The sequence below is a fragment of the Castor canadensis genome, chromosome 15 (assembly GCF_047511655.1).
Source record: "Castor canadensis chromosome 15, mCasCan1.hap1v2, whole genome shotgun sequence".
Taxonomy (NCBI): domain Eukaryota; kingdom Metazoa; phylum Chordata; class Mammalia; order Rodentia; family Castoridae; genus Castor; species Castor canadensis.
This window is the reverse complement of record NC_133400.1, coordinates 77,555,041-77,570,551: the sequence shown is the minus strand read 5'-3', so window position 1 is coordinate 77,570,551 and position 15,511 is coordinate 77,555,041. Positions and strand designations below refer to the sequence as shown.

General features: G+C 35.2%; 1 protein-coding gene across 1 annotated transcript in view; it reads left to right on the top strand.

The window, feature by feature from the left end:
* Positions 1–15,511, top strand: part of Malrd1 (MAM and LDL receptor class A domain containing 1) — a 598,455-nt gene that overhangs the window by 129,765 nt on the left and 453,179 nt on the right. Inside the window, exons 15-18 of the mRNA XM_074056557.1 lie at positions 3,608–3,760; positions 4,167–4,272; positions 4,721–5,088; positions 9,762–10,174. Coding sequence (XP_073912658.1) covers positions 3,608–3,760; positions 4,167–4,272; positions 4,721–5,088; positions 9,762–10,174 — 1,040 coding nt within the window. The remainder of the gene's footprint in view (positions 1–3,607; positions 3,761–4,166; positions 4,273–4,720; positions 5,089–9,761; positions 10,175–15,511) is intronic.

Below are 15,511 nucleotides of genomic sequence, written 5' to 3'. Positions count from 1 at the left end.
GAAATATTATGTTACTTTTTCTTCAATCTTATATTTTCTTTTAGATAAAAAGAGATGTTAGCTCTATTTCAGAAGATTAAATAAGATGATTTATATATCCAGATGTTTTCCACACTATATTGAAGTCTTTGCTGGGTCAAATCTCACTTTAAGATACCTTTTTTGGGTGTCTCACTGTTGGCCTTTTGCTGGGTCCTAACCTTAAAATCACCACTCACATGTTCAGCCCTCCCCCACTTTTTTAAAACTCAGCATGGGCATCTTGTCTATATGGCTAAGACTAGAAAGTGTGATGTTCAACCGCATGATATAGATAAAGACATTTCCTCTCCTGAATTTTTAAATGTTTGTATGAGGCCTAAATTGTCAGCTCAAACTTCTCTTTGTGTTAATAAACCCTAGAGGGTCACCTAAATCATCAGAGAACTTCTAAGATAGTGAATCCAAAATGAGACAGAATCTGATTTTCTGATTCGTGATTGTTTCCCTCATCAGTTTCTACAGATCCCATAAAGATTCATCTTCTTCTGTCACAGTGAACACTGTAAAAATGGCAGTGACAGACTTATTTGTCAACCTACCAAATATCTGCTAACACCCTTTCCCCCTGAGGCAACTCATGTAATTATATTTACATAATTAATATAGGCCCCTTAGGTAATTTTTCTCACAATAATTAAAAGCTGCTGCAGAGTTGTTAACTTTTCTACCCACAGTCATAGAGGAGACAAGCATTATTTTCAGACATTCTGTGTCAACGGCATTCTATTATGAATGTAACTCCCCCTAGCACCAAGCTTAGTATACACTAAACTCAGAGTAAATGAGAACTGTGATTGCTATTGCAAATGATTGTAATTGAGGAAGTCAACAATGCTCCAGAGCAGTGAAAAATCCTTGAACCTCAATTATTAAAATAAAATCTAAGGTATTGTATTTCTCAGGCAGAAATAAGCATACAGTGCACAATTTCCCATGGCTGATCTAGTGAGGTATATATTCAATTAATGGCTAGCTCAAAGATTGATTTCACTGACCATTACATTTATGATTAATCCAGATTTTTAAATTTGTGTAAACATCTAGGAACAAAGTATACTAGCAAAACACCTTTAAGTTTTAACAGCATTTTTCTGTTAAAATCAGTCTTTAAAGACATATATTTTTGACATGTAATAATTACACATACGTAGGGAGTACCCTGTGATGTTTTCATACATGTATATATTGTATAATATTCAAATCAGAAAAAGCAGGTCTATTTCCTCAAACATTTTTATTTCTTTGTGGAGAAAATATTTGAAATCCTCTATTCTAGCTTCCTTGAAATATACAGGATATTAACATGCTTCCTTGCTGTACAATAGCACACCAAACTTCTTACTCCTCTCTAGTATAACTTACTACCCATCGACCAACTCTTCTCCATACCTCCTTCCTTCCTACTCTCCCCAGCCTCTGGTAACCACCATTTTACTCTCAAATTCTAGAAGACTGACTTTTTGGATTCCACATAGAAGTGAAGTCATATGGTATTTATCTTTGCCTAGCTTTAATTTCCTGATTATTAGGAATAAGTATGGAAATGCAGGTGCTTCTTCAACATACTGAAAAAAACTCATTGTCTTCAAAGGGACTTATCTAAGAGAACTACAAAATTGCTGCAGTGATTTTTAATACCTTCCTACTATTTGAATATTCAGTAAACAGCAATACCTCTCTTGAGGGCAGATAATCGGTTCCCATTCTAGATGCCTATGTGACATAGATATGAAACACTAGAACAAGTCATTTCTTTTTGTATTTTAGTAATGAGAACTCCTAGAACCTGTTCTGCACATTGTCTGAAATAAGAATCAGAGTATCTGCTTTCCAGGGATTGGAATGATATCTGTATACTTTAAAACCCCTGGAATCTATGCATATTTATGTGTGATTTGTATATTCTATACTTAGAATATGTTTATATTTTATAAAGAATAATTTGTAATATTTGTAATGCATATCATTATTATTTTTCATTTAGAGAAACTTTAATTTTTCATTACAGATTATTAAACTTTATTTGACAAAACTTTATTCAACATATAAACCTTTCTTTATTTTGCTTGTTCTAATTGTGTTCAGTATACTTAAATATAGTTGTCACTTATTAAAATAGATTCAACATATTAAATGTATTTATTTTTAGATGTAGTCATATATTCCCATTGACTTTTGATAAGATTCAGAAGTATTGAGAATTTGGGGGCAGGAAATTTGATAGAAAGTGAATATATTTTTTAAATTATATTTTATAGAAACTATAAACATTAGGTGTTTGTGATGTTACTTCACATTTCTCTCCATTCAATGTAGCATTTTCAAAATTGAATACTATTTATCATTAGATTAAAATGTGCTTAGTGAATTTGATAGTCTAATTTAGTGATTTTTTAAACCCCTTTCCCTGAAACTTATGTTTGCCTTTCTAATTCTTTTTATAAGGGAATGTCTATGAGTTTATTATTGTATCCTTTGATAAAAGGAGCCAATAGTGAAGTATCCCAAGTATAATAATCATTAACAGAAATTAACCTTATTTTGCATTGGTATATGTAGAAACAGATGAACAGTTGCACCAAGCAAATTCATATTGTGTGTTGTTGATTCATCTTTTTTTCCAATCATCTATTAATGATTAACAATTATTGTCAACAGCTGCAGAAAGTATATTTTATAAGGAGGAAAAAATATTTAAATTCTGTCTCACTCTACACTCCTTAACTATGTAACCTTGATTAAATAATTAACATCTCCCAACCCTTTTTCTTTCCTTTTTCTTCCTTTGTAAAGCAACAACATCAGTATCTATCTCCTGGGGTCACTGTGAATGTTAGATCCACATAGGGAATCAGCACAGAGTGCATTCCATAGTGTACTTAGGGGACTATAGCTATCATTCTGTACTACCAATATTTATAACTCCCCACTTTTCACCTTTCTCTTCTTTTCTTCTCTTCACTTTCCAAAATGTCTTTCTGGAAGTTATCTTATTTCTCTGCATGTTAACCTTAAAAAGGTCAAATTATTCTTTCCTGAATAAATTAGGTGATACATACAATGATTTGTGAAATACTAACCTCTATAAAAATCAGGAGTATGTATTACAGAAATATAGTGGATATAGGGATTTTCAAATATTAAAGTTTTTATAAGTAACTGTTTTTCATGACCTAGTATAAGATACTCTGTAGAAACAAACCTTATGGCTGATAAAAATGGAGGGAAACTGATGTAGCTATCAGAAGGCAAACCTTGGCAATTCTATCTGAATTCTATCTGAATGAACCTTGGCATTCTAATCTGAATGATGCTATGCCTTAGAAAGAATATTTGGGAAAACAGTCACATTTATTAAATTGAGAATTCTGCCTTCTCAATTTCCAGTATGAAAAACATGATTCCATTTTTCAGATCAGAAAGAACCACATTTTCCTTTTTACATCAAATATATGCTTTGAGGTACTTAGAGAAACATAGTAAGATCATTTCTATTTGAGGTCACCTTTTCAAAGTATGGGAACACTGTGGACGGTCAGCCTAAGAGCCACATTTTCTTCTTCAGTTTCCAATTGTGATTTTGAAGCAAACAGTTGTGGTTGGTTTGAAGCACTTGATGGTGACCATTTTGATTGGATATGGAGTTCCAGGAGTAAACTTTCCGCTGACATTATGAAACAGGCCCCACCTTGGGATCATACTCACAACAATTCTGAAGGTAAGAAGCAAGCAATTCTCTAATTACTTCAGTTTACTTTTCAATTAGGCCTGAGAAGATAAAGAGAAACTTGTGTTCTCCTCTATCACAACAAACAGTAGACAGTTGAATATTGTCAATCATGATTGTGCTGTCTGCAGGAAAGGATTCCTTTATAAGTGGTGCAGGTGGACAATAGATGTTTTTTGACTGGATTAGCTGAAATTATTGATTTTGGGGCTCCATTTAAATGCAGATGTAGAAAATAGTTCAATTCTTACAAAAGCAAATTTGTTATTGACTTTTTATTGTTGAATACTTTTAATTTTAGTTGGACACAAAACTTACTTGCTGTAGTGTTAAAAGCAAGTTGTCTCATTGTAGAATTTGGTCTGTTAACTAATGTTTTGTTTTTGTTGGTTAATAGGGTATTTTATGTTCATTATGAAGAAGAACAGCAGCTTATTCCAAGTTGCTAAACTCCAGAGTCCAACTTTTGGCCAGACAGGGTCTGACTGCACACTTTCCTTCTGGTAAATATTAAAAATGATGGTCATTTCCTAGTGGTCCAGTGATTGCAGGCAATCCTGCACTTGTCAGTTGTTCTGTTTTACCCTTGGTTTAAATTTAAAATTATTGTATTAAATTCATATAATTTTAACTTAGAAACATATTATCAGATTCGTTGTTTCTTTCTTAAGAGGAAGTTAACTGTTCTCCACAATTGGATTAATTAAGATTCTACCTCTGTTTTTTATGAGCTCCTTGATATAGGCTCCCAGGACTGTGAGAGCCAGAGTCAGAGTGTGCACCTCAGCAGATAAGCTTCTGTAAACAGACAGCCACAATGACTGCAGGAAGAAAGGTGTCAATTATAAAACTAATCATTACTTGACACTTGACTGAGTGGAAGAGTCTACAGGTTAAATCATTAGGTTACCCCATAAATCACTTCCATTTCTTGTGTTTGCTGTCCTTCAGGTTTTATAACTATGGCTTAGCAGTGGGAGCAGCTGAACTACAACTACATATGGAAAAATCCAATGAACCCACAACCCTCTGGAGAGTGTTATATAACCAGGGCAACCAGTGGTCACAAGCAACTGTTCAGCTAGGGCGCCTCACCCAGCCTTTCTACTTGTCATTTGAAAAAGTCAGTCTGGGCATTTATGATGGGGTCTCAGCAATTGATGACATAAGATTTGAAAATTGTACTCTTCCTCCTCCTACTGAGAGCTGTGAAGAGTCAGATCACTTCTGGTGTCAACATACCAAGGCTTGTATAGAAAAGCTTCAGTTATGTGACCTGGTGGATGATTGTGGTGATGGCTCTGATGAGGCTGACTGTGGTAAGTTTCATATTTTTTTGTATGAATGTGGACTTTTTTGGGGGATAGAAGGGTAGATTTGGCCTCTTGCTCATTTTGAGAGTGGTGACCTTGAGTAGTTCACTTTTTTTGACTAGTCCTATGACACTGAGTATAGCTAAAAGTTAATGAATACTGTGTGGAACATAATTAAATTAGTCAGAGACATCAGGATTTATTAAGTAGACTTTTTATCTAGATACTACATATAAAATGATAAGCACAGTTACACAGAGCACCTGCCTTCAAGAAGCTTACAATTGAAGAGATAGATATTTAAATATTTAGCAAAGCAATATAAAATGGCAGCTTTGATAGGAGCTATGAAGACATCGTACATGGCATTGGATTTTCTATAGGTGATGACTTTGCTGAAATCCAAAAGAGAGTAAGTCAGAGTATGCATCAAGAGTCCTGCTGTGTAACTGTGAGACAGATGAAAGATGGCTGGAGCAAGGAGATTAAGGTGAAACAGGGCACAACAAAGAGATGGAGAGATGGGAAGGCTGGATTCATAGACTTCTGTAGTTCACATTAAAAAACTTTCCTTCATTTGAAAATTTTTAAGAAGGAAGATATGACAAAATTGACATATTTTAAAATGTCCCTGTGGATGTGGTATAATGACTGAATTAAAGAAGAGCAGATTCAGAAGATCTGTCAGAGAACAATTGTGGTAGCCCATGGGAGACAAGTTGGCAGTGACTTGCCTTGACACTGATAGAGATGAGGGACAAGGCTTGGGCTACATATTTTGGGAGAGATGTTTGATTATGTTTTGGCTCTAGGGAGAAGAGAGCGAGATGCCAAAAGTCAGTCTTGACTTTCTGGTTTAAATTACTGAAAAGTTTGTGGTCATCTTATGATTGCATGGGTCTTACAGTTTAACAAACTTAACTCATAATGTCTGAAAATGCATCAGAAGCTAATAGTATTTTTTAAGTGCAAAAGTGTGTCAGAAGAAAAGTTTACATGTTTTCTTGAACTCAGATTCCTTGTCCAGAGACTACCATGATTCTCAAATTTTAAGATGTGCATTTATTACATTAGAAGACTAACTAAAATCAATGTAGAATCATAGCATGCTTGGTACCTTTTAGAAAACATTTGTATTAAAGAACTTTCATATAAAACACTGTAGAGAGCTTTATATGTATGTGGTCTTTGATATACACTATTCTCAATAGTATATTAAATCAGAGATATTAGTCAGACTTACCATGCATTTCAAAATTTACACAGGTCATATTTGAGTAGATATAATTAACATTGATGAATTTGACAATGACCATGATAAGAAGTTCAACTTGCCCTATGCTAATTTATTTTTGCAAATTCAGAAAGCTTTTTAAAAATATTTTTTATGTTCTCTAAACCCTACTCAATAAAAAATATGTTAGTCTGCTGCTAAAATAAGCAAATTATCTCTCAAATTTCCCAGTATTCATTGGACAAGAGTATGGGAGTATGACCATAATATCAAAATATTTCTTGTGATTATGTATTGGTGAAAGGAAATAGTGATAGCATAGTAATATCAGCTTTTCTCACGCCTTTCCCCAATGACATATTGTTTTATTATGTAATAAAAAAATAAATAAAATCCTATGTAGAATGTAGAAATACAGGTTGTATTTCCTGAAATATGTTTAGAGATGTGGTCTTTTATTGAAGGGTGTGCTCCACATATTCCCTTCTGGAATGAAGATTGAATGTGCAGTCATTAGGAAGACAGGTGATGTAAAAATCTGTTGGCTTTAGTGCCAGTTTTATGTCAAAAACTCAGCAAGTTGACATTCTCCTTCTGCTCCACAGCAAAGACTGACACCTGGAGAGGACATCGTGTGTCCCAGCCACGTCACAGCTGGGCTTGATTAGTCACAAGTGAGGAAATATCAGATGAAAGCTCATCTCCCATTTGACATTTGTTCACTGGGTTCCCTTCATTAGGTCTAAGCTCTTCTATGCTATTTGGAGACAGATGATCTATTCTCGCCTTGCTGCATTTATTCACATATGCTTTTATTTATTGTTTCAGGGTGTTTGCTCACCTTTGGCACCAAGTACTATTACTAAGATGAATAGTTACAGGACAGCTGACATTTATTTTTTTAAAAATGTTAACTTATGTAAATGAAACTAAAATGTGGAACTTAATGTGAATTCCTAAATTCCATTCCCTCATCCTAAATACTCTCACATTTGAGAGTATTTATCCATTTATCCTACAGCAAATACTTGCTGTCAACACAATCTTCATGTCTTGAAAAATGAGCATGTTTCTATATTACTTTAGAAATTAGTGTATTTAGTTGATGAGGAGATTGTTGATTCTTTGCAAATCTGAATTGTTCCAGTGGCTGAAGGTAGTTAAAAGTTTAAGAGCCCTAGTTCCCTTTATATACTGTTGGTGGGAATGTAAATTAGGGTAGCCACAATGGAAATCTGTATGGATGTTCCTCACAAAGCTAAAAATAGAATTGCCATATGATCCTGCTCTAAAGGAAGGAAACATAATGGAGATCCCTGCACACCCATGTTTATTGCAGTGCTATTCACAATAGCCAAAATATGGCATCAACCTAGGTGACCATTAATTGCTACATGGATAAAGAAAATGTATTATATGTACACGATGGAGTATTTTTTGACCATAAACAATGAAGCCATGTCATTTACAGGAAAAATGGATGAACTGGAGACTATCACATTGAGCAAAATAAGGTAGATTCAGAGAGACCAGTAGTACATACTTTGTGATATATGTAATCCAGAAAAAAGGTAACATGAAAGTAGAAAGGTGTGGGGGGATATTAGAGAAGAGGAATAGAATCAGGGATAGACAGAGGGAGGGTGAGAGAGGGTAGTGGGGGATAAATATAATCAAAATATGTCATATGCATATATGAAAAGGTCACATTGAAACCCTACATAATTAGTATGTGCAAGTAGTTTGCACTAATAAGAAAAAATAAAATAAAATAACATAAAAAACTTAGCTCAATGGACCTTCAATCCAGTGAGAGGAAAAGACCACTACTGATGAGATGCAGGAAAGAATCACCTGGGCATATGGTTAACATTAGGCATAAATAGAGATGGAGGAAGAAGGTTTGTTACCCATGGGTGCTCTCAGAAGACCCTGGCTGAGAAGATCTCAGGTCCCTGCATCTGGAAAACAAAGAATTGGCCAGAGACACAGATTGAAAGCAGGAGCAAAGTTTTATTGAAAGAGAAAAGAAAGTATAGGCAGAAAGATATACCTCCAGAGTGCAGGGAGTTCTGACCACATAGCTCAGGAGCATCAGTCTCTTCATTTAAAGGGCAATTTGTAATTTTTAAGGGCAAACATTGGGAAAAATATGGGAGGGCTTTGCAAGAGGAACTAAGATAATTGACAGATTTAATTGACAATGTCTTGTTATATAACATGGGTCATTCTGTGCATGCACTTGTGCCAGGTCCTGGGTTTCTAATTGTATGTATGAGATAGGAACAATATTCTTAAGGTCTTAAGTAGAGAGCGTTACCTGACAGGTCAGATTGAGGACAGGTTTCCCTTTATCAGGCATGCACCATTTTCCAGTCTGAACCTGCCAAGAGACTCCCACATCTTGTGGGAGAATTTATAACTCTAGAGGAATTTACAACTGTAATCCTGACCACAAAATGACCATAAGAGTCCAAAGATGGTACTGAGTAGAGACAAGGAGGACTTTGGCATGGAGTGACCCTTTGTTGAGGAGGGTTTAGTCCCATGAAATTATTTTTTTGTTTTTTGTTTTTTTCTGTTATTAACTTTCCTTAACTGCATGATAAGGGGAAAAATAGCTGAGGGTGAACCAGAAGTTGTTTTCATATTTACGAAGGAGATTAGATTCAAATTTAGATTAAACGAGAATGTACTAAAGGATTTTTCATCAAGAAAGAAATGATAATATTGCCAATGAAGGTTTTATCATTTTGGCACTTGTGTATAGGAACAGTTGGAAGTGAGACAGGATAGAACCAAAGAAAAGTACTGCCATGAGTACTTGTTAAAAATGTGGACTTTTGGGTTTTGCCCCATAGTAAATAAATGAGCATTTGCTGTGGAGTTATGCCATGAATTTTACTATGAGCTTCAGGTGACTTTTAAATATTAAAACCATTAGAATATAATTATTCTCAACTCTACTAGAATCACTATGAGAGCTTACAGAAGTTCCTGATGTAGCTTTACTACTTGGCCCAATTAAATAAACAACTTTGGAGGTGAATTCTGGGCTTTGGTGATTTTGTTTGTTTTTTAATGCGCCTTCATGATAGGAACAGTCAGCTTAAGATGAAATGCACTGATCCAGAAATTTGTCACAGTGAACCAGCCATGAGGTCATGCTCATTTTCCTGGAGTTACAGGAAGCAGGGACAAACATAAAAATTTGGAAAACAATGGCCAGAGCCATTCAGAAAATAATGGCATAAAGCATCTTTAAGTCCATAAAACAGTATTATTTGTTATATTATCTAGGATGTACTAACTCTTTGTAAAACTGTACTTTAATGTTGCATTTTAAAATTAAAATGACTAAATATTAGCAAGGTATCTCTAGTTTTTAAGATCATATTTATTTTGTCCTTGATTATCTTGTGTTCTTATTTAATGCCAATTTCAGCACCTGAACTACAGTGTAACTTTGAAAGTGGACTTTGTAACTGGGAACAAGGTACAGAAGATGACTTTGACTGGACCAGGAACCAGGGTCCAACTTCCACACTTAACACAGGGCCAATGAAGGATAATACTTTGGGCACAGCTAAAGGACACTATCTCTACATAGAATCTTCTGTGCCACAGGTTTTCCAAAACAAGGCGACTTTACTCAGCCCAATCCTTAACACCACTGCCCCCCAGGACTGCACCTTCCGTCTGTACTACCACATGTATGGAAAGCACATTTATAGACTGGCTATCTACCAGCGAATCTGGAGCAACTCAAGAGGACAGCTGCTGTGGCAGATATTTGGGAATCAAGGCAATAGATGGATAAGAAAGCACCTCAATCTTTCCAGCAAGCAGCCCTTTCAGGTATGGATAATGGGTTTCATAATGTGTGTTTGCAATACTTCAGGATGTCCGAGCAGTGTGAAAGATCACAATATTCTTAAATGAAAAGCTAATAGAATTGGATCAAAGTTACTTTGATACACATTTATCATTTAATTAAGGATGTGACAAAGCTCTTTAAGTTGCCTTGCTCTTGACTACCCCGATGATGCCTGATTAGACTCTAGAGATGAATACATGGTGTTGGAAACAGATGCAGGTTCCTCCAATTTTAAGTATTTGTTCTACTGAAATAAAAAATCTGGGGAAAAGAAATGAGTTTGGCACACTCTGAGATTCTGCAAAAAAGCACAGACTCATAAATCTGTGATTTTGAGTACTTCATTTGACATTTTAACTTTTTATAGGTGAACATCTGAAATCCAGACAGAGCACATGCTTTATTAAAAAATATCACACAATTACACTGGGGAAGAGTTCAAGTTTAAATCCAGGTCTCTTTACCCCTGGTGGTATTTTTTTTTATTCTCAATTTCATCTGTGTTCTCCTATAAGTCAAACTTTCAATAGCAAGTTGAAATGCATAGGTGGTTTTTACAGTTTTGAAAGTACTTTTATATATATCTTCTACCTACTTGATTCGCTCAGCAGTTTCCTGAAGTGGGTAAGTCAGAGGTCCTTTCTACCATTTTTTGTAGTATCAGGAGAAATCTTCAGAGAAATTGTGATTTGTCCTTGGCCAAATCATTGTGAGTCACACAACTGTACTGAAACTTAGACTGGAACCCAGAGTTTCTAAATAGTTATTACTCATTCCTTTCCAATGTATTATACATGCTACAGCATATAGAGGACTTGAATGTTTTATCTCCATTTAATCAAAGAGATATAAATAAAGTGTATGAGAGGAAAATTCTTACCTATCCATGAATAAACATTTTTTGTTTGTTTGCATGTATTAAACTTCTTTCAGTTACACCCATTGATATCACTATCTCAATTTAAATGTCTAAATCTAGTTAATGATTTCATAGACACGAACTTAGCTCCAGGATACATTTAGAAAGCATCCAACAATCATAGATGCACATTGTACGTGACTCAATTAGTAACAAACACTTTGGGATTGGTCAGTTGTCCAGAGAGACAGAAGCCTAAACCATGAGAGCTAATCTTCCAGGTGTACTGTGATATCTTTCTGTTCCACTATAATGACAAGATACCTATAATCATATGGCCTGAAATTGAAGAAGAGTGTTTCTTTTTCAACTTTCATTTAGTCATGGTTCATCCACTACAAATTCCTTATTTAAATAGCTTTTTATTTAAATAGTTCAGGCTGGTCAGGAACTTGCTATATAGCCCAGGTTGGTCTCAAATGCACCATCCTGTTCCTCTCAGTGCTGGGATTATAGGTGCACTAACGTGCTCCACCCACCTCAAAATGTTAATTTCAATCAGATTATTGTAATTTGGACCAAACTAGTATTTCATGAACCATCTCTTCCATGATGAAATCTAGTCCTGTGATGATGAAATTAGATAGTCTGCTGCCTTACAGGTTAATCACTCAAGATCCATTTGATGAATGACTTATTAATTGTTCAAAATGGAGTCCAATTTAAGCAACAGGATATGTTTTTCTCCATTGAATAGAGAGTAGTCACAATTTTTTTCTTTTTTTTTTCTACTGGTTCTGTATCACCACATGAAATTTCCATGAAAAGTCAATCCAGCAAAATAATTTGTTATAGAACATCCTATGTGGAAGGCCTGGGGGATGCACAGGTCACCCAGGGCCACGCTACATTGTAGAGGCTGTTGAATGAAAATGAGAGAGAGGATACATTGTAATCACAACTATTTTGAGACTATTTCAAACTAGAACTTCTAAGGAGGCTTCAACTCAACCTGAGCATATCACTGACGTTTAGAAAGGAGTATTTCTAACGATGAGATTCCTTATTACATCTGGTCTCATCTATATGTCACGTTTACTTAAACTTAAATGAGAGTGTAAGTACATAATAAAAATAACTATTTCACAAGTATTTATTATATGACATTTTCAGTACCTTTATTGATGGTTCACCACAAATGTTATCTCCAAATCATAGAACAGTACATTTTAAATTACTTAACATTAAAATTGACCCCGGTGTACTCTGATACTTGCAGTGTTGAGAATCAACTGCTTCGTGAGGTTTTTCTATCTTGTCACTGGATACATTGACAAAAATATTTTCTTATACAGAATTGAAATCTGTCTCACTTTGCTTTTCCCTTGTAAGATTGGATATCTTGGCATGGATTCTGTACTAATGGTAGTCACTGATAATATTACAAAAATTAAGTTTATTCCAACTTATAAAGTTTTAGACATCACAGAAACCAGGACTCACAATTTCAGCTCATTTTTCCTATCATGACCTCTTTTTCTAAAGTGTACATCTGTGTATGAAATAGACTGGGAAGTGGACATGGTTCTATAGAGATTCTTCAACTCGACCTTTCAATTCCTGTGTCAGAACAAACTGAACAAATTCAACTATGCTCTTGTAAATCCTTCAATAGGAAAGATTTTCCAGGTGAATTTTGTACTGAAAGAGATGGCATAATTTTTAAAAAACCTTGTTTATAACCATAATTTGATTTTGAATATAATAGGATAGGCCTTTAAACTCTAAATTGTGCATCAGTTTTTCAGTATTCCTAGGGAAAAAATGTTTCTGAACTTATGTTGTAAATAAATAAAGACCATATTCAATAATGTTAAGTTCATCTCACTTTTCCTGAAACTACTCTCATAAATACTGAAAGTATAAATTCTATGTGCCATTTCATGTAACATTTATCTTCCAAGTGTGTGTAGAATTTGCAAAAAAAGGTTTCAGATGGAGTCTGTTGGCTTGAATCCCGCATGAGCAACACTCATGGATTTGTTTTTTAAACTGTACACTAAATCTTGTCTCACTATCTTAAGTTTCTCATAGGCTCCCTTGAGCTGAATTCAAAATATAGTCAGAGATTATATGTCACCTCTTCATTGAACACTGATGCGGTGTGATGAGCTAATGAAGAATCTAAACTAGAAAAGGAGAGAAGGGTCAGGCAGAGGTAATTGAAAGAATGTATGGGGAGCCAGGCATGGTGGTACGTGCCTGTAATCCCAGCACTCAGGAGGTTGAGGCAGGAGAATTTCCTGTTTGAGGCCAGCCTGGGATATATTGTAAGACTCTGTCTCAAAAAAGAAAGAAAGGAAGGAAGGAAGGAAGGAAGGAAGGAAGGAAGGAAGGAAGGAAGGAAGGACGAAAGGAAGGAAGGAAAGAAAGAAAGAGAAAAAAACCAAAATAGTGTAAGATGAGCCAAAAATGATGCAAATTTCTCAAAGCCATTATTTTAGCCCTTTTATACTTGCCATGATTTCTATAGTACTTAATGGCATCTAATAGTTTTGACCCTCCAAAAGAGTATTATTTAGGGTCAGCTTAACTAGAAATATACAGGAAATTTTGAAATCAGTATATACTTGTAGTTGTTTCCAAATATACAATAAAAGAAGGAGACAGAGGGGAGAAAAAAGAGATTTGAGTTATTGGGAATGAATATTTTATTTTTATTGTTGGGTGGGGGCACATTGTAGCATTTACAAAATTTCTTATGATGTATCAAATATATCATACTTGAATTCACTCCCTCCACTGCTATCTTTCATCCCCCCTCCCCTGATTCCTGGAACAGGTTTGACTGTTATCATTTTTGCATTTATATACATGTGTATACAGTATTTTCGTCATATTCATCCTCCTACACCTTTCCCCACCACCTCCCTCCTCCCACCAGTGCCAACCCCCCTACCTCCTTGGGCAGAATCTGTTCTGCCTTCCTGTTCTCCAGTTTTGTAGAAGCAAAAACAAAAGATAAAAAGAGAAACATGGCCTTTTTGCTAGTCTGAGATAAAGATAGCTGCACAGGGAACTTCTTTGTGTTGTTTCCATGCACATGTGTATTACAACCCCAATTGGTTCATCTCTACCAGTCCTCTTCACTCCTCTATAATCCCCTTCCCATGGTGGCCCCAGACAGTTTAAGATTTCTGTAGTCACTCTTGTACAGTGAGCAACTCAACCATATTCAAGTTTTTGGTTTCCTTCCCTTACCCTAAACCTCTTGTGTGAGGCCTCCCCTTCATGTGACCCAGTGTCCCACAATATTTCTGCGTTTGTTTTAGGTCTATAATCTGCATACAAGGTGAACATGTGTCTTTTGACCTTCTGACCGTGACTAACTTCTGTTAAGATGATGTTCTCCAGTTCCATCCATTTACCTGTGAATGACAAAACTTCATTCTTCCTTATGTCTGAGTGAAATTCCATCGTGTATAGATTGCACATTTTCTTAATCCAGTAAATGAGTATTTTAAATTGCAAACAGTTTGGCAGAAAGAGTAATGTAAATACTAAGCATGAAAGTGAATACTTAAATTCTCTTTTGCCTTTTAATCTTTTTTACTATGTGGCCTATTCTGAAATTTAATGTAACCATGTCCCTTCTGCTTTCTCTGCTGCATATAGCAGCATTTGGGACTTTTCTGTAGGTAGGTACTGCAAAATCTCTGCAGAATCCTGCTCTTGACTAGATTTGGAAGAATGTAGTGAAAAATATAAGTCCTGAGTCTATGGCAGTCATGTCTGATTCTGCAGATTTTGTCAGGTAGAGACTACTCAGTCAAGGGATGCTAAATGGTGTTGAAGTCTCAACTGTGGGATGTATTTGCCATTTGGGAATTTTCAAGAGCAAGCCTGATATGCTAACACCTTCCCTGATAACCTTTACTTGGCAAGGAAGTATTTAAATTTATTCGTGTGAAAGTATGATATGAAGAAAGTTGCATTCGATTATCAAGGCTCAATTATTTTGTTAAAAACTCTACTTTCAAGCCTGTATCTTATATGAATCTTAATCAGTGTCTGTCTCCAGGATGACAACCCAAAAGGCAGTTTATTCCTCTGTGATGTCTACTGTTCACTCCTAGGAATAAATTCTGAAATCGTTCTTAAATTTGTTTTCTTTTGCTGAGCCACACCTTTTTTAATCATGTGGAATATTTCAGATTTGCCTTTTCTCTGCAAGTTTTGTTTTTAAGAATAAAAACATATTGAACCAAATGCTTTTGCTTGCTTATATTGATGACACAATTTTGACTTTTATCTTCAGTGGAAAAATCGATGTGTCACATAGCATTGCATTCACTAAGGAAAAGGCATGGGGTCTCTTCGTGATTCTTTGTGAGATGACTGCTCTATCTTGATTTATGCCCTCGAACTTTTTCTCATTCAGCAGAAAATATTGTGTTCC